The sequence below is a fragment of the Eublepharis macularius genome, chromosome 13 (genome assembly GCF_028583425.1).
Source record: "Eublepharis macularius isolate TG4126 chromosome 13, MPM_Emac_v1.0, whole genome shotgun sequence".
In the NCBI taxonomy this organism is placed as follows: Eukaryota; Metazoa; Chordata; class Lepidosauria; order Squamata; family Eublepharidae; genus Eublepharis; species Eublepharis macularius.
In genome coordinates, this window is record NC_072802.1 from 13,798,550 (window position 1) to 13,824,487 (window position 25,938).

Genomic DNA, 25,938 nt, shown 5'->3' on the forward strand with positions numbered 1-25,938 from the left:
TTCTGATTTTCCACTGTTCAGGCAATGGGTTGTCGCTGCTACGATTGCATTGGTAATTCTTTTGTAAATGCTACTTTACTGCTATAGGCATTAAGCTTCATGTTGTATGAGAAATGATTAATGATTGGAGATTCAAGTATTAGAGACACAATGTAGGTTGCTTAAAAGCTCTTTTACTGCATGTTGCCTTTTGTGGAGATAACTGGGTCTAGGATGTTTCAATTCCCTCCAGTTTTGGCACTGCAACTCCCATTGTTATCCTGAGTTTGGTAGGTTTTCAAACACGTAGTCTTATTGTTCTGATGAGGTCTGCCTGCCACGAACAGAGACCCTTAGCTTCCATTGCACAGGTGTGTGTGTGGTGGGGGGGAGATAACCTGGTCTCCTTTAAATTTTGGCACTGAAACTCCCGTAACTCAAACCTCGTTGTGGGAAAAAATATAACGGGCTCTAGAAAGGGAGACAGGCGGGCATTGTCGCCTGCTCCACACCTGATCCCAGCCAGGTGAAGAGAGGGCCAGGCATTGCCTCCTACTCTGCACCTGATCCCGGCTGGGTGAAGGTAGAGGGTTGGGCATTGCCGCCTGCTCCGTGCCTGATCCTGGCCAGGTGAAGGCGAGGGACAGGCATTGCTGCCTGCTCCACGCCTGATCCCGGCCAGGGCTTTCCGCTGCAGCGTGCTCTTTGGAGGGACAGGCTGCCTCGCCTGGGCTTCCTGCCGCTGCAGTGCTCTCTGGAGGCACACCAGGGTAAGAAGTGAGTCATCTGGAATACGGCTTGCCTTTTATATAATAGGATTCATGGTAACAGCAAGCCAGGTGATTTGTTTTGTTACATTATTTGCTTTGAATCAGGGCCATATCGGGCAGCCCAGGTAGAATCTTTGCCTGAGTATTGCCGAGAGACAGGGATGTGATAACATATGAGAAGCAAACTCACAAATATTCTCAGCATTAACATTTATGTACAACAGCAGAGACTGGTGGCACCTTAAAGGCTACCTAATTACAACAATATAAACTTTCACAGGCTTGTGCCCACATTGTCAGGTGCTTCTCAAGCCCTTGAAAATTTCTGCTACAGTAAATTTGTTAGTCTTTAAAGTGCCACAGAGCTCTGCTTTTGTGTTTGCTGCAGTTGACTTAACACAGCTACCCTAATGGAACTCAAATCCTTTGCTGAAGGTTCAGTGTTAAGTTTTCACAATATTCGTGCAGTGATAGGCTTTGTGTTGAAAATGGGGTCTTCCTAGTAAAATGTTTGGATTGGGCTGCCAGATGTTCAGGGTTACATTTCAGTTTCATTTTATACTCCAGTTACATCTGACTGTCAGAATAAAGTGCAGTCAGTCTCCTACCTGGATATTTGCACCCTGAGAAGCAATTTGGTATAATTGACCCTTTTCAAAGGTGAGCATCTAATATAAATTCATTGATTATTTTTGGCAGAGATATAAATCAGCTGCATGGGCCACTGCTTCTTGGTAGTAATATAGAAAGTGAGCCATCAGCCATCAGTTGGATATTGGGGTTATGGATGTGCCTCAATAACTGTCTCTTGGGGCATATTTTTTAAAAAATATTAACATATGAAGAACTGGTAGGTATAATGGTCTGGGAAAAGATACCCTGTTTTTCAGAATTTATAGTAAAACATACTGCTCTTGCTCTTTTGATGAAATACAGTAGACCTGGATCCCCCAGGTTTTTTTAGACTATGGGCACCTTTGAACTTCTACCACAGGGTGGTGGACACAACCACAAAATGGCTGCTGCTGGAGGCAGAGCCAGCCACAAAATGTCAGGGGGTAAATTATGCATAACTGTAATAGTTGTTGTTGTTGTTGTTGTTGTTTATAGTTAGCCCTTCTCACTGAGACTTAAAGACAGATTACACAGTGTAAATCAACATGATCAATAGCTATTCTGGAGATTTTGGGGGTGGAGCCTGGAGAAAGTGGGGTTTGGGGAGGGGAGAGGCCTCAGTGGGGTAGAATTCCATAGAGTTCACACTTCAAAGCAGCTATTTTCTCCAGCAGAACTGATCTCTGTTGCCTGGAAATCAGTCGTAATTCCGGGAGATCTCCAGCTATCACCTGGAGGCTGGCAACGCTATCAATGGCTGAGGCATTCAAATAAACAATACAATAGGCTATAGATTATAATATATTTGAAAAGCTGAAACAAAATGTAAGCAATTTGACATGACATTTAAGCAATGTGGAAACTACTTAGTAGGAACATACAGCAATAGGCAATACGCAGTAGTCTAGTCTACAGTCCCTATCTTTTTATCAAAGCATCTCTCTGAACCATTTCCTGTGATAAAAAGCTTTCCTGAATAATTCAGTTTTGCAGTTTGTGGAAAAGTAGGACAGTGGGAGCTTTCCTGACTTCTTCAGGCAGGCCGTTCCATAAGGTGGGGGCCACCACAGAGAATGTGCTTTGTGCGAGCAGCTGTTGATTTTGCCCTTTAGCATTTCAGGCAACTCTGCGTGACAAGACACCATTTTAAATGAGCGTATTGTTTAATGAACATATTATTTAAAAAATATGTCCATGTTTCAGTAATGCAGTGAAGATCCTTGTGCTGTGGTGGAAGCAGCTGCCAAAGCAATGCTTTTAAAAATCTGCACAATCAGTAGCCCTATATGACATCAGCCCCACTCACTCCCCCACTGTGAGGCAGATTTTCCCTCCAAAACTGTCAAGATTGCTTGCAGTCTCTGGATGTTATTTAAAGGTATTTTTTTCTCAAACTTTCAAGTTTAAGTATTTATGGCTTATATCCCAGCTCAAATACTTGGTAGAGGAGAAGCAAGAACCCATGTCCTCTTCAAATGAAATGGCAGGCCCTTAGCAAGGATCGCCGGCACCTGGGGGCAGCTCCAGCGCTGTTGCCACCCCCGTGACCACTCGTGCATGTGTGCACCCGGACTGCGCATGACACCATCACACAGGGCACACCGCTCCCGGGAGCGCACCCACAATTCCGTGAGCTCCCCGGCCAGCAACTGCCAGCCGGCTGCCCCATTGGTGCGGCAGACAGCCAAGGCGAAATGTGGGCAGCCTCCCAGCCCTCCCGCTCAGTTGCCCCACACTGCTGCCCTGGCCACCTGCCGTGCCGACGGCTGCACCTGGCCCGCAGCTGCTGCATCCAGCCAGGAGCGGGAGCTGGTGGTAGCAGTGTGGGGCAAGTGAGCAGGAGGGCTGGGAGGCCGCCCACTCAGTTGCCCCACACTGCCACCACCAGCGCCTGCTCCTGGCCAGACACAGCCGTTGGCATGGCAGGTGGCCAAGGCGGCAGTGCGGGAAAACTGAGTGGGAGGGCTGGGAGGCCACTGCAGGTGGCTGGGGCAGTGCGCATGCGGCCTCCCAGCCCTCCTGCTCAGCCGCCAGCGGGAGGGCTGTCATGCATTAATTGCTTATCAGCTTAGATCAAAATGTGATCAGTTACTTGCAAGCCACATAGCCGTTTGGGTCACTTCTTGATTTTCAGTAACCTCCTGATTTTTCAAAAAGAAAAAAATGTTTGGAAATCATCATAATGGGATTCCATATTTCCTCTCCCACCCCCAGCCACCTTAAACAGACCACAAAGATTGTGTATTGAAGCACAAAAAAACACGGTGGGAATAAAGAGAGCAAATGAAAAGCAAAAGGCGATTGAAGTCAGCTGTTGGCACTGCAGTGCTTACAGGGTACCATTCCACCCCCCCCCGTCAGCTTAGTCACCCCCTAAGCATTTTTAATTATCCTTTTAAACCTTAGTCTCCAGTGATAAATCATAAAATGGGTGTAAATGACCTCTCACCATGGCAGAGGTATGCCAGGCAACTTAATCTACTGCACAGCGCATACCATAAAAGGCCTTACCAGTTTCTGCAGGAATAGTTGGCACTGTTGTATAAATACCAGATGGAGAGAGGCCTGGCAGAAGGGTTTTGCAGAGCAGCAGCCCTGGAAAGGTGAGGTGGGCCTCTTTGGAGAGGTATGGAGAGTTGTCAGTGCTGTAGGTCTTTGTGAAGTTGTCTGATCTCTCTGTCAGGCAGATATTTTAGGGGCTATGGACAGATGAAGTGGCCTGATATCAAGTCAGACTATTGGTACATCAAGTTTGGCATTACATCCTTTGCCTGGCAACAGGGCTTTTTTCTGGAAAAAGAGGTGGTGGAATTCAGTGGGTCACCCTCAGAGAAAATGGTCACATGGCTGGTGGCCCCACCCCCTGATCTCCAGACAGAGGGGAGTTGAGATTGCCCTCCATGCCACTGAGCAGCGCGGAGGGCAATCTCAACTCCCCTCTGTCTGGAGATCAGGGGGCGGGGCCACCAGCCATGTGACCATTTTCAAGAGGTGCCGGAACTCCGTTCCACCGCGTTCCCCCTGAAAAAAAGCCTTCCTGGCAACATTCATTTTTTGAAAGTTAAGCAACAGGGACTGTCCAGTGATGTGGAAGGAAATTTGCAAGCTACATTCTGCCTAATCACTTTTAACTTCTCTAGCCGATGGGGAAAGTTGGAGCCGCGATTGGCATGCTCGCTACATTTCTCCCTCCAAACCACAAGCAACTCCCAACATGAGCAAATGAGCCCGATGAAAGGCTTCTCTGCATTATTTCTCAATTTTTCATGGGGGTTGCCAAGATCAGACATGAAGTAGTTGGTAGGCAGTGTTACAGTGAACATGATTCCCCAATTTGTCGACAATTTGCATAAAATGCATCTTCTGGTTACTGAGATTTGAGGCACTGGCCATCCTCACCGTATGGATATTCTGCCTCAGGTCTCAGAATGTGCTGGGCCATCTCTGGTGTTGGCACATGAGAATATATGTGCACTGGGCTTCTGTGCCTACCTAGGTTCCATCTCAAAGATGCTTTTCTAAAACTGGGCCCTGGAAATTCCTTGCTGTTTGGAGCTTTTAGTCAATGCCAATGGAATGAATAGATCCAGAGGAGTTAGCTGTGTTAGTCTGTAGTTGCAAAATAGTAAAAAATCCAGTAGCACTTTTAAGACTAGCCAACTTTATTGAGGCACAAACTTTTGAAAACCACAGCTCTCTTTGTCAGGTGCATCTGACGAAGAGAGCTGTGGTTCTCAAAAGCTTATGCCTCAATAAAGTTGGTTAGTCTTAAAGGTGCTAATGGAATGAATGTTTCCTGGGAGCATATTAATGTAAAACTGGAGTCGAGGGGGCCCTGCAGGACTTGTTACAGTTCCACCAGGCCTGTAAGATGGAGATGTTCCGCCAGGCTTATGGTGGTAGCAGAGGCGGGGGCGAACTGGCTGGCCGGCCTCTCAGCTGTGGCCTTTCAGTCTGCCTGCCCTGCCTCCATGGCACTGGCGTGTGGGATGCATTATGGTGAAACATCATATACTGCATTGTAGATTGTGGTTTTAACTTTTGCACTGAATTATGAAATTGTGTATTTTATCTTTTATTGTGTATTGCTGTTTTAATTTGCTGTATTATTTATATAATTTTGTAACCCACCCTGAGCCCACTCATGGGGAGGGTGGGCAAGAAATCTAATAAATTAAATTAAATTAATTGAGTCAGAAGGACTGTATCATACACACAGGATCAGGTAAAAGGGATGGTTTTAAGCAGCGCTGGCGTCACAGAACCCAGTCCTGTTTACCGTGGTCTTCTCCCGCAGTCTTTCTGCAGGCGCTGTGTACTTAAAACCATCCACCTAAGAATCCATGCTTTTTAAAACAAAGGCAAATTCCTTGCATTTCTCTAGTTCCTTTCATTCCAAATGAAGTGCTAGGCAGAGATCACTTTGCTCTCAATTAAAAGCCGGCAAAAGTGTCCTCGCCAGCCTCTGCTAATCTGACAATCCATGAATGAGGTTTCGTGTAATTGCAAGTTATCTGCATTCCGACTGGCCAAGAGCCATCCCTGCCTGTCTCAGATGTTGCTGAGACCATTTGATCTTGCTTCGGTTTGATCCTTGCGGGTGGCACAGAGGCAGCAAGCTCAGGCAGTGGGGAGCAGCCGCAGAGAACAATTTAATGGCGCCTGCTGCATTCATTCCTGGGGGGGGGGGAGGCATGAGCCTGGTGCTGCCCCTCCTCCACTGAACCATGCATGGGGTGGGAGTGGGGAATAGTTTTCCCCTGGAAGGCTGAATTCAGTGTGAGGAGCTGATCTCTCACTGCCTGACAGAAACTGAGGACCAGCTCGCAGATGGGACGTTGTTAGCCCTGCACAGGTCTCCGCTGTGTGTCCTACTCCCCTCCCCCTCAAATTTCCAAATAGACAAGGCGGGAAATTGAAACATAATTTTTTTGACACAAGCTTTCCTTTGCATGGCAAGAATAAACAGAAATCCTGTGTCACCCTACAGAATTTTATGATAATTTATACTTTCTCAGTATGACCTCACATACCCTCCTGTGAAGGGCCACAAAACTCCTGTTTGTTTGTTTTTCTACTGAAGAGTGACACAGCCGCCCCTCTGGAATTAGTGTCTTGGAGGTTTTGTGTGGAGGTATCTAATTTTTTAAAAGTTGTATCCTTTATAGTAATATTCTGAACAGGAATTTAGGAAGCATTGTAAAACAGGTAACTTCGCACCAACCAGGATCCACCAAGTACCATCTACTCCCTCGGTCACTAGGCCATGGCAAGGAAGACTCACCCATTTTCCAGGCACGCACATTTTCCATTGCAGTGCCGCTCTTGTGGAATGGCTCCCCCGAGGAGTTGCAGGAAGCTTCTTCGTTGCTTTCATACATGAAGCCTGTAACGTGGAGATGTTCCACAGGACCTTTCTTGGGTAGCTTTTACCTTGCTGGCTTCCAACCTTTCTCTGTCGTTAGGCGTCCTGTGGTTTCATTGGGCTTTTAGTCTATTTTAGATAATGTTGACTTTGCTCCTGAGAACTGAAGAATTCCTTCCCAGAACTAGGGATCCCAGACCCCCGGTGGGGGCAGGGGATCCCCCGCTCCCCACACCCTGCCCCCACTTACCTGAGCAGCAGAGGGCGTGCACATTCCTTATGTGCTCCCCCCGTGGCGAGGCGCACTCTTGTGCGCTGCAGCCACGGGGATCGGGCCCATTTTGGCCCAGATTGGGGCCGCTGTGGAGTGCGGGAGCGCACCTGCGCTCTGCAGTGCTCAAAGCGGCCCTGATCAATGGCAAACCAGGCCCATTTTCAGCAGCTGCAGAGCGCAGGAGTGCTCCTGCACTCCGCAGCACCCCATAATGCCCCCGTTCTGCCGTGTATTGGGCCCGTTTTGAGGTGCTGCGAAGCGCAGGAATACTCCTGTGCTCTGCAGCGCCCCAAACGGGCCTGTTTCGGCATGGATTGGGCCCATTTTTGAGCCGCTGCAGAGCGCAGGAATGCTCCTGCACTCCGCAGTGCCCAAAATGGGCCCGTTCTGCTGCGGATCAGGCCCATTTTGAAGCGCTGCAAAGCTCAGGAACGCTCCTGTGCTCTGCAGCACCTCAAAAACGGGCCCGATCCACAGCAGAACGGAGCGCAGGAGTGCTCTACAGTGCCTGAAAATGGGCCTGCCCAGGGGCCACGCGATGATGTCACTCCTGAAGTGTCATCATCACGCCTGTGGGGGCGCACGCACGCGCTCCGCGCACACACACCCTCTCCCCAAAGGTAAGTGCCAGGCCCTTGTCCCCCACCGGGAGGTTGAGGGGGCTTGGCAACCCTACCCAGAACACAAGTACTCAAGAGTGCTGGCTATCTTAACAGGAATTCTGTGTATATGCAGACTCCAAACAGTGCAACTCAGCAGTTACTGGGAAAATGAAAGTTTAAAAAAAGAGCTGTGGAGTGTGGATGCTACAATATGCATTCAGTTATTGATAGTGTATACACGTACTCATGCGTGTGCGCGCGTGCACCTTTTCAGTCCTCTGTGTGTGGTACAAATTATTCATTTCATAAAGGCGCTTTGAAATGCATTGAGATGCTTGGAAAGAAAACTTTAACGTGTGGCAAAATAACTTTTCCCCAGTGTTTTAGAAGTAGGATTGCCAGGTCCCCTTACCCTCCCGGTGGGCGGTGGGGACCTGGCACTCACCTTTTCTGTTTTCTTCACACGCACGCGCTCCCAGGCCTGCGCAATGAAGTCACTTCCAGGAAGTGACATAATCACACAGGCCTGGGAGCACATGCATGCTTCGCACTGGGCCGATTTGAGCCCTGCCCCCACCGGGGGAACGACGACCTTATTTAGAAGTGTTCCTTCCAGCTGATGACAATTAAAATATTCCCATTTTATAACCATCGTACACAGTGGTGTTTCAACAGAATGTTGCGACAATGTGGACAGTGCCCTCAAGTCAAAGCTGACTAATGTCGACCTTTGGTAGGGTTTTCATGGCAAGAGACTAACAGAGGCGGCTTGCCATTGCCCACCTTTTTAATAGCTTACCTTTCTCACTGAGACTCAAGGGGTATTATAAAATGATGCAGTCAGACACTGTGAGACAATGAATTAATGGAATAACACTAGGATTCCAAGGTTTAAAAACAATGCATATAACAAATAGTCAAATCAACCATCCTGTGCAGAAAGTGGAATTACAAAGTTGTTTGTTATTTCATAAAGTCTTTTTAATGTTATTTGTATACTGTTTTATCTGTTTTTGACAGTATTTATGTAATTTGAAATGTTGTACTCTGCCCTGAGCCCACCTGGCGGGGAGGGCGGACGAAAAAACTAATATAATAAATAAAGGTAGAAGACAATGCAGTAAAAGCAAGATGATAGCTGTAGTAATCGTTCCAGCAGACCGCAAATCATGAACCAAGAGGAAGGGGGGGGATATAAATATTTTAATAAATAAAAATAAATGAAACGATTTCACATTACTTATCAACAGAGGCAGTAAATAGTACCTGTGTGCTTAATTGGTAACTTTTGCAAAAAATTGATTTTTGATCTTGGAACAATAAGGCAACCCTCTTTGGATCAGAATATTACGCATTAAAAAAATAAATTGATCCAATCTTCTCTCTATTTTTGATATACTTTAAACATGTTGCACAATTTTTATACAGAGGCACTTTAAACAAGCACAGAGCAGTCCTTAGGTCCAACCTGAGACAGTGGCAGTCCACGTTGCTTCTTAAGGTCCTTCAGATAAAATTGTTCTTCGTTTCCATACAGGGTGTTACATTTCAGGTGTTCCCTCACATAAATATCTTTGTTGTATTAATTAAATACCTTACCAAGTTTATTTGGAAAAGGTGAAGTTAAAGAATTTAGTCTAATTTGGAGAGGGTATCCCTTGCACCTAAAAAAACCCACGCCGCCAATACAGGGGAAATTGTGTGGATGGCAACTGGAAGCAGGGTTGCCAACCTCCAGGTGGAGCCTGGAGCTCTCCTGGAATTATAACTGACCTCCAAATGATAGAAATCAATTTCCCTGGAGAAAACAGCTGCTTTGGAGGGTAGACTATACGGCACGTAAGGAACAGGGAGATGTTATAGTGGGAAAGCCCCTGTCAGGATTGTCAGGTAAGTAGCTGGGACTGGATATTTATCCCAAACTTCATGTTTGGGGCTGATTTTTAGAAAATTGGCTGCCGACACAACCCATTGCTTCTGTGTAGCACTGAAAATTACACCATCAGCCAGCGAGCGATGCATGATGTCACGTGTCCATTTTGGCCTCGTGCCTCCCAGTTCTTTGTGTCTCCCCCCCCCATTGCCGGCCAGGTGAGCAGTAGCAGGGAGTGGCGGATGGCAGCAGCTGCCACACACCCAGCTAGGGTTGCCAGCCTCCAGGTGGTGGCTGGAGATCTCCCGGAATTATAACTCATCTCCAGGCCACAGAGATCAGTTCACCTGGAGAAAATGGCTGCTTTGGAGGGTGAACACTATGGCATTATACCCTGCTGTGGTCCCTCCCTCCCCAAACCCCACTCTTCAGGCTCCACCCCTAAAATCTCCAGGAATTTCCCAACCTGGACCTGGCAACTCTACACCCAGCTTTATACAATACGGGGAGAGGGGTTAATTTTGACTTAAGCCACCCATTGCCATGAAGCTGGGTACTCTTTGTAGCAATTGTTCCTGCATAGGCTATTGTTGCCTCATCAAAACGTCAGAAGGGTTGTATATGTTAAATGCGGAAAATAGCTGCAAATTCAAAACCCTTTGTTGTCTGCAAACTTGCCCTTAAGTGACTGAGCTAAAATTCTCCATTTGTGAGCCAGTGTGGTATATTAGATAAAGTGATGAACTTTAAATTTGGTAATCCAGGGTTCAAAATCCCTGCCAGCCATAACATTTACTAGGTGACCGTGGATAAGCCACAGTGGGGAGCCAGGGTGGTGTAGTAATTACAGCAAGAGTCCCCAGCTCTGTTGAGCCTACAGGTAATTGTGGACAGGAAAAGAAATTAACAGTTGTTCCTTGTAGCAATTCAAATTAACTTGAATATATATAAACTGGGAGTTACGAGGAAATGGGGGTGAAGATAAGCTATTTGAAAGTTTACTCCACATGTATGTCGAAATCTATCCCTCCAAGTTTCTATTAACTTTGAAGGGCTTGACCATACCATTTTCTGCTTTGTGTGTTTTCGGTGGGTAGCCGTGTTGGTCTGTAGTAGATAGGGTTGCCAGCCTCCAGGTCGTAGCTGGAGATCTCCCGGAATTACAACTGATCTCCAGGCCACAGAGATCAATTCACCTGGAGAAAATGGCTACTTTGGGGGGTGGACTCTATGGAATTATGCCATGCCAAGGTCCTTTCCCTCCCCAAACCCCACTTTCTCCAGGTTTCTCCAGGTTTCACCTCCCAGATCTCCAGGAATTTCCCCACTTGGAGCTGGCAACCCTAGTAGTAGAAGAACAAGATCTGGGTCCAGCAGCACCTTAAAGACCAACTAGATTTCCAGGGTATGAGCTTTTGAGAGTCAAAGCTCTCTTCGTCAGACAAAGGGAACTCTGACTCTCAAAAGCTCATACCCTGGAAATCTAGTTGGTGTGTGTATGTTTCCCCTTCTTTACCTGATGTTCAGCTGCTTTCAACATTCCATGCCTTCTGGAGCCTACTCAATACCCAGTTCTGTTTTTGCTATGTTTCAAAATCATATTTTTCTGCCTATCTCGGGGGGGGGGCTTTTAAATTGTCTGTGGGTGGCCCTAGTTTTGTGGCTTTTGCGACTGGCATGGGCCACCTATTTTCCTGTTAGATAATAATTATTCAACTGGTATATAAAGGTGGTTTTTACAAATGAACGGATGTTATTTTCACGTTCTTTGGATGGCAAGCTCAAGGAATCATGAATAGTTGGAACCCATTTAGAACTTTAGGCCACAGTCTTTGAAATCAAACTTATTAATTTGAATGGAACTACTCAAAGGGAAGCCATTAAAGAGCAACACTCTACCAGTCCCCAATTCATGTTCATTTGGAAATAAAGTTCCCTTTGCTGTGGCATGCAAGGAAAATGTGAGCATCTAAATGGCATTATAACCTGTTAGAAGCCTACATCCAGCAAATTAGCTGGGTGGTTTAGTACATGAAAATCTCCCATCCCTTCTTGGCTTTTGTCACCACTTTAAAAATTGCTTCTTCACAAACTTGCAGTGGACAGAGTCTGTACTTTTACAGCTTATGCCCCCTTAGCTCCGTAGTTCACAATCCCTTAAACCTGATCTCCACTTCCATCCTGCCAATAAAGGATAGCATCTATTTAAGAACTTTGCTTCCTGAGTAGCTGGAATGTTGGTGAACATTCAGTATCATCCCACCAGCTCAGCCATTCGTTAGCAGATGCTTCCACAGTCACCAACACAACACAATATTGATGTGCAGAGCTAAATGCCCCAAGCTGGCTTTAATCTATATTTTTATGAAAGAAAACAACAAAAGATTACTTCTTTAAATTTGACAAGCAGTACCTACAAGTACCTCTTTAAAAATACTGGATTCACAACCAAGTAAAGAAAACAAAAGTTGTTATATGCTCAGCCAACTCTTTTTTAGGTACATGAAATATAAAGATTAATGGTCTTAATTATAAACACAGAAGGGTTGGCTGCTTGATCAGATGTATATTTTGTTGTCCGGGGTTTAAAGAGAACTTTCCAGTGTGGAAAGTGTTGTTGCCAGCCATCCTCATAGACTTCAAAAGAACTTTAAGTGAAATTCATAAGAATTAGATTATCATGGCTTAATCACATTACAAGGGAGATTAGAGAGATGTTTATTGTGTCTTTGTGTTTCTGGAGCAACCCCTCTGCTCTGGGCGAAGTCACAAGTGCCATTAAGGTTTCCTTTGTAGTGTGCAAAGTGATCAGAAGATGGGGTGTTGGTTAGAATTAGAAGCCGTTCTCCAGAACCATACTGGAAACTAACAATGACCAGATTGAGATGAAAGATCCCATGCAGCTGTAGAAGCACACCGCACCCTCAGTGCTGAGAATGGTATTAAGAGGGGGAAACTTGAGGCCTTCAAGTTCTGCTTCTGACACTTGGCACAAGAGCTTTCACATGACAGCTTAATTTATACCAGACTAAAGTAGTTTATGTGAAATCTTGTGCTGTTATGAAGAGCTGTCCCAAAGCTTGAGGCATCGTTATACCAAGTGAACACAGAAGACTTTGGAGATGTCTTGGTTGGCTGCTTAAGAACGTCCCCCCATCTCCCAAGTAATATTTCGTTGCAGAAGGGATGCATCACCTCGAGCTGCCGTTTGTATTTTTCAGTGTGAGCTTTCTGTCTCATTGCACTAACTCCTCCTTTTCCCTTACTTCTCGATATGTCTCTGCCTGTGAGCTCTGCTGTTGCAGTGCTCGCATCTTTAGCTCCCTAAACATCGCCTTCTCCCTTAAAGAATGCCAGACTTTTGTTTGTTATGTCCAGAACTCTTTCCAAGAACACCTGTGTGATGCTGCTTCTCTGTCATCTTTTGTAGCTGTCCTCAAAACCCATTTTTCCTGTGGAGTCCTTGTCCTGAAGCTAACCTGAAGTGAATGCATGTTCTTCAGTGCTTACTCAGGCCTCCCTTCTCCCACTGTAGCCTGCCTCCTATACAAAGTGTTATATCAAATACTCCTTGGGTCCAGAACCTGCCTTGCTTGCTGCTCTGGGGAAAAAACAGCTCATTAATTTAATCTTTCTGTATAAAGACAAGTGTCCTGAGACTCCTGACTGACTCATCAGTGCCTAACCCAGACCGCTGGACCTATAAACATGAAATTTGGGGAGAACATTCCTTTCATAATGTAAACACCTACTAAGAAGGGAGTTTAAGAAATTTGCCCCCTAAGGGGATAAAAAGGGATTTAAAAAAATTTCCCAAAGGGATCCAGCTTCCCTGTGTGCCTGGCAGGCTGCTGCCTGCTTGCACCCCCGCCCACTTCCAGCTTGGCCACTCTTCCCTGATTGGGCCAGTCTTTCAAGGTTATTTGCATATGTGGGCAGATTGAGCCTCACAACATTCCACACCTCATTCCCCCCTCCAGTTCAAACACAGAGATTATTTGAATATGCAGCCTGATTGGTCCTCACCCCCCACATTCTAAACAGTATGCAGTTGCTTTTGGGAGTCATTGAATGTGTCCTGAGATGAAATGCTCCTCTCAGCTTTCCCCTAGAAGTTCCCTAAGGTTGCCAATCTCCCTGTGGGGCCTGGCTTTCCTGTGTGGCTGGCAGGTTCCTGCCTGCTTGCACCGTCCTCTCTCTGATTGGTCACCTGTGGAACTCTGTGTTCTGAGGTAAAAATCTGGTTAAAGAAACTGCAGACAGTTGAAGAAAGACAATGCAAGACTCCTGAATAGGAATAACACGCTTCGTTTTATTCAAACACCTTTATGAAGGGCGGGTACTATGCTATTATACTACAAAAACAACTCAAAACAAAAAACCACAAACCAAAAAATATTACTTACCCATACGTATTATAACTGGATTTAAAGTTGTTAAATACCATAGCAAAGCACAGGTATCATGCTTAGGCTTGCCATTCCCCCACCAGGGGCAGGGGATCCCCTGCTCCCACCTCCCTTCCCCCCCCCACTTACCTGGCCAGCAAGGGGGGGCGCTCCTCGGGAATGCTGTAGTGAGAGATCCATAGTGTAGATGACTCCCTTCAGTTGCAGCAGCACTAGATTCCTTCTGCCCCTTGCATGCTTGTAGCACTGCAGCCAAACGGTTCCTTCCAGGCAGAATCTGCAGCACTTGCCCTACCGAGGCCTGAAACCAGGTCTCCTGTCTCTGTGGGTTTCCAGAGAGAATCGCCATGGTCACCAAATTCGGCTCACCAGTGAGTGGTGTTCCTTTTGCTGTTGCGCATGAATTGATGCTGAGTGATAACCACTGATCGGATTGCTAGGCAGGGAGGGCTTTTCTGCTACTTTACTTTTTAATGTCTCTTTGTGTCTTCTGTTTTTAATTTGAAAAATAAGTAAAATCGAGTGTTAGCTTGATCGTGCATTTTCTTGAAAGGAGAGTGGAAAGGCAACAGATTTTTAAAACTAGTTGTAATAGTGTTTTGCATTGATCAACGAACAGAGGTTTTTATCATGTTCTGAAAACAGTTTTGATGTTTCATAATTTTGGGGATGCTGATAGAATGTCTGGGCTAAGAGAATGAGCTTAGATCCCACCTAGAATTTCTGTAGGCACAAGGGAGGGGCCATTTTCACCAATTTCCCCATCCCCTGTCAGCAACCCAAAATATCCCTCTCCAATGCTTTTTTTAGGAGACAGAGGACCGCTGGAGAACAGCTGGGAAGGAATCAGAATTCTCCTGTGGGAGGGGGAAATGGGTTAAAATCTCCTCTACTTATGCCCACATAATTCTAGGTGGGATCCAAGCTATTACTTGTATTTGGTTTGACCAGTGTTGGTGTCATCTCAAACTGGTCTTTGTTGCAAACCAGTGCTTAGTATCTGAGCTCGTTATGAGGGAGAGGGATGGAGCACACAATCACAGTTCCAGTAACGACAAACCATGATTTGTGGTTGCATTTGAATTCCTCCAGTAACACCATTCTCTTACAATCTGTGATTCATTTTTGTTTTTTCTGACTATGTATTACAAGTTCCAGTTGCTTAATAACTCTAAAATATGTCCATTGCTTCCTGTGATGAATTTACAAAAAAAAACCCCAAAATGCACCCATTTTATTCCTTGCTCCTAGGGTCAACCGGGACCAATTGGAAGCCAAGGACCGACGGGTGCCCCCGGGTTTACCGGATCAGAGGGCTTGAGAGGGCCAAAAGGGGAAAGAGGGAGAACAGGCGCTCCAGGCGCTGCTGGACAGAAGGGAGATAAGGTGAGTTCATCCATGTCTCCTAGGTTGATGGGCTGTTTTCTGGTATGCAATATGGTAAATGCATGAAAAAGGTATTTTGAATTTTTTTTTGTCTCCCCAAGAACCCCTGGATATAATTTGAAGCTGAAATGAAAGCTTCTATTTTTAGATTATCCCATAAGCATTTGTGTTTGATCCACTGGCCACTGAAGGATTATACACTCGGGATCCTCGAGTATGCAGCTCCTACTTTTACCAGGATCTCTTGCACTATAGGCCATATGCATTTATATTTATTTATTTATACCGCTCCCCCTCCCCAATTTGGACTCAAAGCAGCTAACAATAGAATAAAAAATACAACAGAAACAAACAGGAAAGAGTTTCTTCTAAGATCCAAGCAGTCCTGCAAGCTGACCTTCCATTCAACTTTAGGCTATGACCCTCCGACTGTAGGACAAGAGCCTTTCAGCTGTTCCTTTGGGCACTTTCAGGCCTTAAATACCTGTAAGGAGAGAAGAGAACAACTTCATTAAGATGTTATTCATTTGCTGCTAACTAGCAGAATCTTCCACAATTCCTCCCTTATGATAATTCTCATAAGAACATAAATTTCTTATGAGAATTATCTGGTTTTCAGTCCCTTCTTTGAGTCTTGTAATCACTGAAGTTTACTTGCCTTCTGAAGTAGTTCATCTTCCAGGAGAGATGAGCAATGGGGCTGTAAACTTCAGTTGCTGCTTTCTCTGTTCCCTGCCCCTATTCTGTACTGGAAGATAGTTTCTGTGCAGGGCATTGACCAAATTGTACATCACCACAATTCCACTTTGCCCACACTAGCAAGGGGAACTCTGTTTTGTTGCAGTGCAGGGTTTTGTTTCATGGATTTTCCTCTTGACCAGCTGGTAAAGTTGGAATCAGAAATCTTGGCGTAATGGGACAGGAGGTTTATCCAAGGCAGCTGTTCCTTGCATCGATTTTACTTTGATTATGGTAGCCTTTGTAATATTAAGAACCTTGATACTACTCCTGAATTCATATAAAACAGATGCTGGAAATTAAAGTAGTGCTTGTACATTTCTTTCTAAGCGTAGTGAAAAGGACCACAACCTAACATCCCAACTGCGTGTACAAAAAAGGTTTATTAGGGACATCTTGGGTTAGGCGTACCCTCTTTCCAAATTCAGTCTGAGAATGGATGGCTGAGGAAGGAAATTAAAGGAGAGGGTAATAATCCTTGCCTTTGTTTAAATGTAATGCATGGGTGAAACTGACCTTCTCAAGCTTGCCATAATTGCATTGCTCTTATAAAGTATCCTGTCCCCTCCTCTAAGTCCAGTACAACCTCCTTTAACTTAGTTCAAGTACGAGGATCAGCTAAACATTCTGCCAGTCCCCGTCTTACCTTACTACTAGCACAGGGACCATTGACTACAGTTACACAGGAGAAGAACAATTATTAATCTTACCATACTGTTCCTCTCGACTTTCCTATGTATCATTGGGTTGAGAAGTTGCTATATAGACTGTGATATTTTTGTACTACTGGACTATTTATGAAAATTGCTGCTTATCATTGTATTTATTGAATATCATGGAAATATTTATTGTTAACTACAGTAGGATTACCCATGAATTGAATTTATTGTTGTAGATGTACTATTCTCTTATTTGAACTCCCAAGGGGATTATATGTATTATAAATACTGTACATTATGATTGCATAGCACTTGCACTTTATGTGGTTTATCAGCAGTGAATACATATTGGGAAATCTGCGCTTGAGATTATTGGATTTATTACGGGAACACAGTGTGTGTGTTTTTTTCCCTGGAAGTCCCCATCTCAAAGCTGATAATTAGAGGCTTTGGTGGCCTTGGGCTGAGAGGGGGGGCACACTATAGCTTGCTTTGTGCTCCCCACCCCAAGCTAAGCACCTGTGGTAAGCTGGATGATGGCGATCAGCAGAGCGATGGAGCACAAAGGCCGTGCTGGAGAACAGGCTTTTTGACACTAACCTGCTTCTTTGGAGGAATGTGGGCGGAGACACCATGGCAAAGGTCGAGTGCAGCAGTGGGGGTGATCACCTCTCCTTCCCATCTCTGCCCCCTCCTGACCGCAATGCCTCCTGTAGCACCCGCTTTCCCCATCCGTAAGTGCATGCTGTGCCCTGGTCATATAAATACAGGATGCAGGATTGTATCCAGTTAGTTGAATCCATCAGAAGAATTTTCAGAAAGTATTAGTGGAACAGTTTAAGGCGTGCAAGGGTTTGGGCTGTATTTGTTCTGTCTTGGAGAGTCTCTTAATCATTTGGCCTTATGAACAAGGTCTGTGCAGAAGTCTGGTAGCAAGTCGCATTTGTGCACAAGCTTAATAAACCACAGTTTAGTAAGGTATCTGAAGGCCACCGGTTGTGTTCTAGTATATTTTGCTGATATGGCTCAAACCTGCAGCTACCCCAGGTGATACCTTAACTGCATTCTTTTTGTTATTTTAGGGCCCAATGGGAGTTCCTGGATTCCAAGGAATATATGGGATTCCTGTAAGTCTTTTTTTACATTTAAAATATGAAGTCTGGAAATATTGTCTTCATTCATTCATTCATTCATTCATTCATTCATTCATTCATTTATTGCACGAGTGCAGGCTGACCTCAATCTCAACCTGTTTTTCCTTGAAGATAAATCTTGGTAGAACAACTGCATTCGAATTATTTGTATTGTTTCTGTGTTGTATCTGAAAGGAGGAAAGCAATCTCAAAACACTAAATTGGTTAATTGAAATCTGTACAACTGGGGGAGATGGGCAAAGGAGTCCAAAGTATAAGTTCCAGATAATATTTTTTTTATTGAGTAGGTGATGGTTTTTCACACTGAGGTTGGCAGTAAACCCAGTTGCTCTGAAGAAAATGACAGATCATCACAATACATGAGCAGGAAATAAACAAACCAAAATTGGAATTAAAATCCAAAGAGTTGCTGCGCTGTAAAGCACATACTTTGCATTCAGAAGGTCTGAGGTTCAATGCAACAAGAAGTCTCTGGTAGCAAGGCTGAGAGAGACCTTTGCTGGAAAGTAACTACTAGACCAGCAAGTGTTCCAGATGTACCTGATAAATGATTTGATCAGTTTGAAAAACTTTTGAAAAACAGCCTCTTCCTTGTAGTACACAATACTGTTGGTCACAGTTGTTTAATTTTTTTAAAACCTCTCTGCAGGGGCTGGGAGACTGACAGTGCAATCCTAAACAGAATTACACCCTTCTAAGTCCATTGATGTCCATCAGCTTCAAAGAGTATAATTCTGTTTTGGATAGCCCTAGCCAGGGCTTTTTTTCAGCTGGAACGCGGTGGAACAGAGTTCTGGAACCTCTTGAAAATGGTCACATGGCTGGTGGCCCCGCCCCCTGATCTCTAGACAGAGGGGAGTTAAACTCCCCTCTGAGGGGAGATCAGGGGCGGGGCCACCAGCCATGTGACCATTTTCGCCGAGGGCAACCCACTGAGTTCCACCACCTCTTTCCCCAGAAAAAAAGCCCTGGCCCTAGCTTTAGGTGGGTAACTGTGTTGGTCTGTAGTAGGACAGCAGGATTGGAGTCCAGGGGCACTTTAGAGGCCAACAAGATTTTCAGGGTAGAAGCTTTTGAGAGTCAGAGCTCCCTTCTTCAGACACTCTGCAAGGGACTCTTCCAGGGTCAGGATCTGGAGGACCCACTTGATTCACTAGTATTTATTGAGCAACCTTCATTCATAACAGCTCCCAAGGCGGTAACTCGTCTCTGCTAGTCCTCAGCTTACCAATGGAAGGAGCTGAAGCATCTTGTTTTCTTTTTGGCCTTCCCAGGAAGAGTCTCACAACATGCTCGCTGCTCTGGACTGATCCTCTCTGGCCCTACCCGCCTGCCCCTAACTGCCTCAACTCAACCCCTGCCTGCCCTCTGCACTCCAGGACTCTTACTCTAGGTTTCCACAGGCCGAGTTCCCTGAAAGGACAGGCGTCACGCCTCTTCTGCTGCCATGTCACTATGAAGACATCCCAGTTTTCTGCCTCAACCTTACCTCTCTTTGAAGTCTGCATCTCCAGGTTTCTTTGGCTGAGGCAACTGTTTCCTCTTGCCTTAGTTTGCCTAGTCTGGGTGCTTCCCTATCATCAAGTCATGAAGTTGCCATCCTTCAGGTGGTAGCTGGAGATCTCCCAGAATTACAGCTGATCTCCAGGCAACAGAGATCAATTCCCTTGGAGAAAATGGCTGCTTTGAAGGGTGAACTCTACAGCATTATACCCATCTGAGACCCCTCCCCTCCCAAACCCTGCCCTCTCCAGGCTCCACCCCCCAAATCTCCAGGAATTTCCTAACCTAGATCTGGCAACCCCATGTCATCTCAGGGCCAATAAACAAGCATGTCTGCCTCCCTACAACCCCTGTATTGTTTGGAGTTGGAGTTTTTTCTTTCACTCAATTTCTCTGATGAACAATTCTTAGATTCTCCAACTAATTATTCCTTCCCTTATCATTTATAGCAGGTAGGGTCCCCTCTCCCAACCAGTCATTTTTTCTGACTCATATTTTGCTTCCATGCTCAATTCCTCCTAGCGGCTGATCTCTCTCTCTCTCTCTCTCTCTCTCTCTCTCTCTCTCTCTCTCTCTCTCTCTCTCTCTCATTTGAAATAAATTTTTACTCCAGCTATCCTTAAAACTTTTAGAACAAAATTATCTCTGTTGCTAATTTGACTGTAAAAGCAATTTGTTCTCTGTTTTCTGACGAGGTTCCAGAAAATGCAGAAATTCATAGCCTGGGGAAAGAGCACTGCTCTATGAGCTCTCCCAAATTACCTTCATCAGCCTATACCCTTGACACAGAGTGGAAGCACAAGTTTCTCGTTCATGACAATTTGTGATCTGTTTTCCATCCTGGATGGGTGGTAGAAGAGCTTTCATTCCTCTCAAAGGGCAAATTAGATGATGAACCATCCCACACCAATTGGATTGTACTATAAATGCAGAACTGGAAAGGGGTGTGGAATCCAAATGTTTCTGTTTTGTGTTTGCTCTAATTTTTTAAAAATCCCCATAGGCATTGTAGTCGTTCCGACTGGCCATTTGCATCCAGAGCATCTCATTCCCACCAGGAGGGGTGAGGTGTGTTTGCAGTAGGACCAAATGAGACTGCAGAGTCTTTGCACCAGGGGAGCCCTTGCAGTGGGTGGGAGGGGAGAGGCCACTGGAGGTCATGTAGGAAATGTTGATCATCAGGTGAGTCTCTGGCTTCCCCTGTTGTTGCAGCTGGGTTGATGAAACCTCTTGGCAAGCTCAGCGGCAACTGCCTGTGTTTATTAACTGTTTACCCACAGAAGCACTGGAGAAATGGTCCTTTAAAAAAAAGAAAGGGGGAGAAACATCCTGCCACATATGTTTAGTTTTTCCCATGGAACAAGGCTGGAAAGCAAGATACACGATTTATGCAATTTCAGCTGAATGTACAAGGCTGACTGAGTGGAAACTTTCCTGTGAGATACTAGATGGAATGGCTTCTGTCAGCTCTGTACCTTCTTTTGTTCTTTTGCTTTTTAGCTTGAAGTAGAGCCTGGAGATACTCCTTCGCTTTCAGAACATATAAAAGCTGCTTAATTGGTTAGGTTTATGTTCATCCTTGCTTGAACCTCTTAACCTTCTTCCTTCAACATTTCTTTTGGTGTCTTTGAGGATTCATCCTGTACTTTAAATATCTCTAGTTTTAAAATGCAACCTTTTTTCCTGAAGCGCAAGTGCCTTGTGATGCCTGGGAATCTAATGAAAACTTTACAGTCTTCACATGTTCTTGCAAACTTCAGTAGGTATGGGGTCATGGCTCAGTGCAGAGCCTCTGTTTTCTATGGTCCCAGGCTCATTCTTTGAAATCTCCAGTTGATGGGATCTAGTGGGTGATGTGAAAGACCTCCACCTGAAGGATAAATGACGAATCATATTTTTTAACGCATCGGATTACATTCGGGTTCCCCAGAATGTAATGGGTAGTTTCTCTCTGAGACCCTGGAGAGCTGCTGCCCATCAAAGTGGACAGTATTGACCTGTGTGGACCAATGGTCTGACTTGATTTAAGCGAACATCATGTGTTCAGTGTTGTATGAGACCCCATGGCTAATTCCCCCTTAATTGTCTTACCAGATGTGGGTTCCTGTAGTTGAGTGGTCACTAAATATTTTCCTTTGGGGACCTCATAGACGGTGTTCTTACAGGGTATATCTGTCAGTGCCTGTCCTTGGCCCAGTATTCTTCGGATCATTCCCCGAATCCATTACTAGGTATTTCTTTTTACAGGAGCTGTTGTTTCATGACTGTGTGAATTCTCCCTTCTTATAATGCAGCACCCACATGAAGCAAATGAGCAGCCCATAGTAACACCTATGATAACAACAACAACATTTGATTTATATACCACCCTTCAGGACAACTTAACACCCACTCAGAGCAGTTTACAAAGTGTGTTATTATTATCACCACAACAATCACCCTGTGAGGTGGGAGGGGCTGAGAGAGCTCCAGAGAGCTGTGACTGACCCAAGGGCACCCAGCTGGCTTCAAGTGGAGGAGTGGGGAATTAAACCCGGCTCTCCAGATTAGAGTCCTGCCACTGTTAACCACTATACCAAACCTAGGTCATGATTCTTGGACATTTAGGCTGCGTCAACACACTATGAGCAAGTAAATGCTGAGACAGTCACTTCAGGGTTTGTTTGGGTTTTTTGCTTCATTTATACACCATCTTTCTCATCAAAGTGGTTTACATCTTTCTCCGTTCCTCCATTTCCCCCCCCCCCCAACAATAATCCCTGTGCAGTAGGTCAGGCTGAGAGGATGTGACCGGCCCGAGGTCACCCAGTGAGCCCCCATGGCAGAATGGGGAATCAAACCTGGGCCTTCCAGATTCTAACCACTATACCACGCAGATAGAAGATATAATTTTTAATGCTCTTCATGTTTTCATTTTGTTTTTTGACCATCTCTGCAAACAGACAGTTATTGTAGCAAGGAGAGGGACCCTGGTTTTCTGTTGGCGTTTTTTAACATAGAGGAGCTTTTTTTCATTTAAAAAGCGATTCCCTCCGCCAACTTGAAATTTAAAGTAAGGAAGTGCATCTGCTGCCATTGCTGCATCCGTAGACAGGCCTCACTTCCTATTAAATGTAGAAATGCACACATGTAGAAATCAGTCTGCAGTGATGACTGATTATATGATTTGTGCTCAAAGCTGTTTTTGTGGATATAACCTTCTCTGAGTATGGGCATTAACACTTTTGCCAGGGGTAGGGTGGAGATGAGACACTCCTCAGCTCTCCTTACATGGTCAAGCCCAACGCCACAAGGCCCAGGGGAGGCACAGGTATCTTTGACATCTGCACACTAGCCAGTTGCACAATGGCACCCAGCCCTTTACGAGTCAGGCAGCCACGGACAGCTGGCCCTTTGACAGCCAGCGGCCTGACAAACAGCTGTTAGGAAGCTCCACGGGGGGTGGGGGATTGCTCAGTAGTCACCGTTGGTCCCACACAGGCTTGGCCATGCCCCATAAGGTTTTGGGGTAGAGACAGGGCACTGGACATGCCCTGGCTTGAGGGAAGAGGCCAATGGAGACAGATCAGTTTTGGCTTCTAGGTCAAAGTCTCTCTACACGAGACCTCTTACTTGAGGACGCTCAAGTGAAAGGAAACAATATCACCCAGGAATCGTAGTTTTAAAAGAGAGAGACAAAGACTCTGTGTGTTTCACCTCTCTAGAGCCTGCAGGGATCACTAGTCAGAGGGTTTGTTTCTTTCATCTTGGCTTTGGAAGGGGAGGTGAAATTGATAGAGCCTTCAGGGAGGCAAAGATGAAATAAACAAGCCCCTGAGTGAACCCTACTTGCTCTAGAGGGGTGAAACTACAATTCCCAAGTAACATTGCATCTCCCTTCACTTGGGCATCCTCGTGTAAGATGTCTCGTGTAGAGAGACTCTAATCAGAAATCAAGAGGAGTTAGTCATATTAGTCTGTAGTAGCAAAATATTAAAGAGTCCAGTAGCACCTTTAAGACTAATCAACTTTATTGTAGTTTAAGCTTTCGAGAGCCACAGCTCTCTTTGTCAGATGCATCATCAGCTTTCGAGAGCCACAGCTCTCTTGGAGAACCACAGCTCTCTTCATCAGATGCATCGAAAGCTTATAGTACAATAAAGTTGGTTAGTCTTAAAGGTGCTACTGAACTCTTTACTATTTTTTTCATTAGAGAGAAGTGGAAGTGGAATAGGGAACCCAATCCCTGCTCCTCTCTGTTTGAGGCCAAGGAAAGTTGCTTCAGCCAAGTTGGCCCTGGTGCATGATAGCTGGGACCTCCTAGGTTCCTCCAACTTTGTTCCTGCACAGCAGACTTTGCACTTTTTAAACTTTGCACTTTTTTAAAGCGGCTCTTTCATGGGAGGAAGCATTTGAAGTTATGCATAAGCATATAACAAAAGAAGAGGGAAGTGACTTTACCGAGGGGAGGAGAGTTAAATGAGAAATTCTAAGCAAATATTTTATTTGACTACTATACATAGTATTAAGTAATAGAGGTGTTATTATAAGAATTATAAGGATAGAAACTGATTAATTTTATTTGTGGCAGATAATTGTATAATGGAGAAATGATATAACTAAAATAGAATTAATATAAGACAGAAGGAAGTAAAGAGCAATATATAGAGTACAAGTCAAATCGATTGACTTATAGTGAACGTATACAATGTTTATAGAAGTACTTAAAGTTATGTAGAATAAGGGACAAATTGTTTGTCCCATATTGATGAGATAAGAATGAATAAGATAGAATATGGAGTACAAAAACTAGACAAGTGATTGTTATTATTAAAGAATATATGCCAGGAATGGAAATATTTAGTTGATAAGATAAGCGGGAATAGAGATAGCACTGTGTTATAATAGAGAAGCTTAGAAGAGAGTGAAAGTATATGTTTAATAGAATAAAATAATTGTCGAAGGCTTTCACGGCCGGAGAACAATGGTTGTTGTGGGTTTTCCGGGCTGTATTGCCGTGGTCTTGGCATTGTAGTTCCTGACATTTCGCCAGCAGCTGTGGCTGGCATCTTCAGAGGTGTAGCACCAAAACTGAGAGGACACTGAGAGATCTCTGTCTTTTGGTGCTACACCTCTGAAGATGCCAGCCACAGCTGCTGGCGAAACATCAGGAACTACAATGCCAAGACCACGGCAATACAGCCCGGAAAACCCACAACAACCATCAGAATAAAATAAGTTTGAAATGAGTAGGGGGAAAAACGAATAAGGGGTTGGAAAACTGTTGGAAGTCAACAAAAGGGGGGGAAAGGGAGGGGGTTAGAACTGGAAAATTTAAAGGAAATTGATTGTAATGGATAATTATAGTTATTTCTAATCCAATAAAAAATTTTTTTTTTAAAAAAAATAAAGTTATGCATAAGCAGAAGAGTCCTCCTTAACCCAGAGGAAAGCACTGCTGGTAGAGGAATAGATCCATAGGACCCAGCCTTTTGTTCCTGAAAGTTAAACATGTCACTGCCGGATGTTTAATGTAAAAGGAGAAGATAGCTTGTCCCTTAAGCTATCACTACTGTTATCTCTTTTGTTATGGAGGCGGTAGAAGCTTCCAGTCTTTGTTAGCAGACACATGCAATTCTCATTTCCACAGAACAGGCTTGCCCCCAGGAGTTATCTACCACCTTCAGGCTATAAATTGAGGTTAGAGAAATACGTGGATGAAGAATCCCATGTGTTTGCTCTGAACCATCACAGGCCAATGCTGTGTTTTGTTAAAAGGCTGACGTGTTGATGTAAGATACTTTACTAACTGAACCAAAGACAGGCAAGTTAGCAAACAGATTACAGTATTTGGCTTCCATCCTCCCTTTAACGGATTAACTTTAAGGAAGAAAACAATGGGGGAAGATTTACCGTGTGCTTGTTCTGTCCTAATTTGTGCCACTGGGTTATATTTTAGACAGAAGCTTTTGTCAAACCAGAGCAGCTTCTTTACTTTGCCACCTGAATTAGCACATGTGATACATTCATCATAAGTATTGGGATGCCGTTGCCGCCTGCTGGCTGGGTTCAGAACCGGCCCAACCATGCATGGGCCCTTTTGAGCTTGGCTACCACCCAAGCAGCGTATGTGACCAGTCCCTCTGGTGATCCAAACTATGAAAAATAAATCATCTTGTTGGGGGGCGGGGGAACCCTCCTAAATCAGCACTTAGATGCATGAAATTGCTTTAGGCTGCAGTCTTAAGCACCCCAACTAGGGAGTAATTCCCATTGAGCTCAACGAGACCTACTTCTGACTCAGCATGCTTAGGAGTGCACTGTTATTTATGCTGAGTTGGATTATTGGCCCATGTCTTGTCTACGATGAGTGGCAGTTGCTCTCTGATGTCTTGGGCAGTGCTCTTCCCCAGTCCTGGTCCTGAGATCCTGTAGCTGAACATACTGGGGACAGATCCCAGGATATTTCGCATTCAAGACCTGAGCTTTACCACTAAACTATGGCCTGGTAGCAAACAGAAGCTGTTGGCAGTCTCTGTTTTCCTTCTTGTTAAGCGATGAATCCCCTGCACACCAATAGCTATTTAAAAACTTGGGATGTTTTTTAATGTAGTGTGTTAAATTTATGTCAA

At 44.8% G+C, this 25,938-nt stretch overlaps 1 protein-coding gene across 1 annotated transcript in view; it reads left to right on the plus strand.

The window, feature by feature from the left end:
- The window catches only part of COL4A6 (collagen type IV alpha 6 chain), a 294,347-nt gene that overhangs the window by 157,218 nt on the left and 111,191 nt on the right, over positions 1-25,938 (plus strand). The window contains exons 4-5 of the mRNA XM_054996028.1: positions 15,139-15,273; positions 17,753-17,797. Of these exons, the coding sequence (XP_054852003.1) occupies positions 15,139-15,273; positions 17,753-17,797 (180 nt within the window). The remainder of the gene's footprint in view (positions 1-15,138; positions 15,274-17,752; positions 17,798-25,938) is intronic.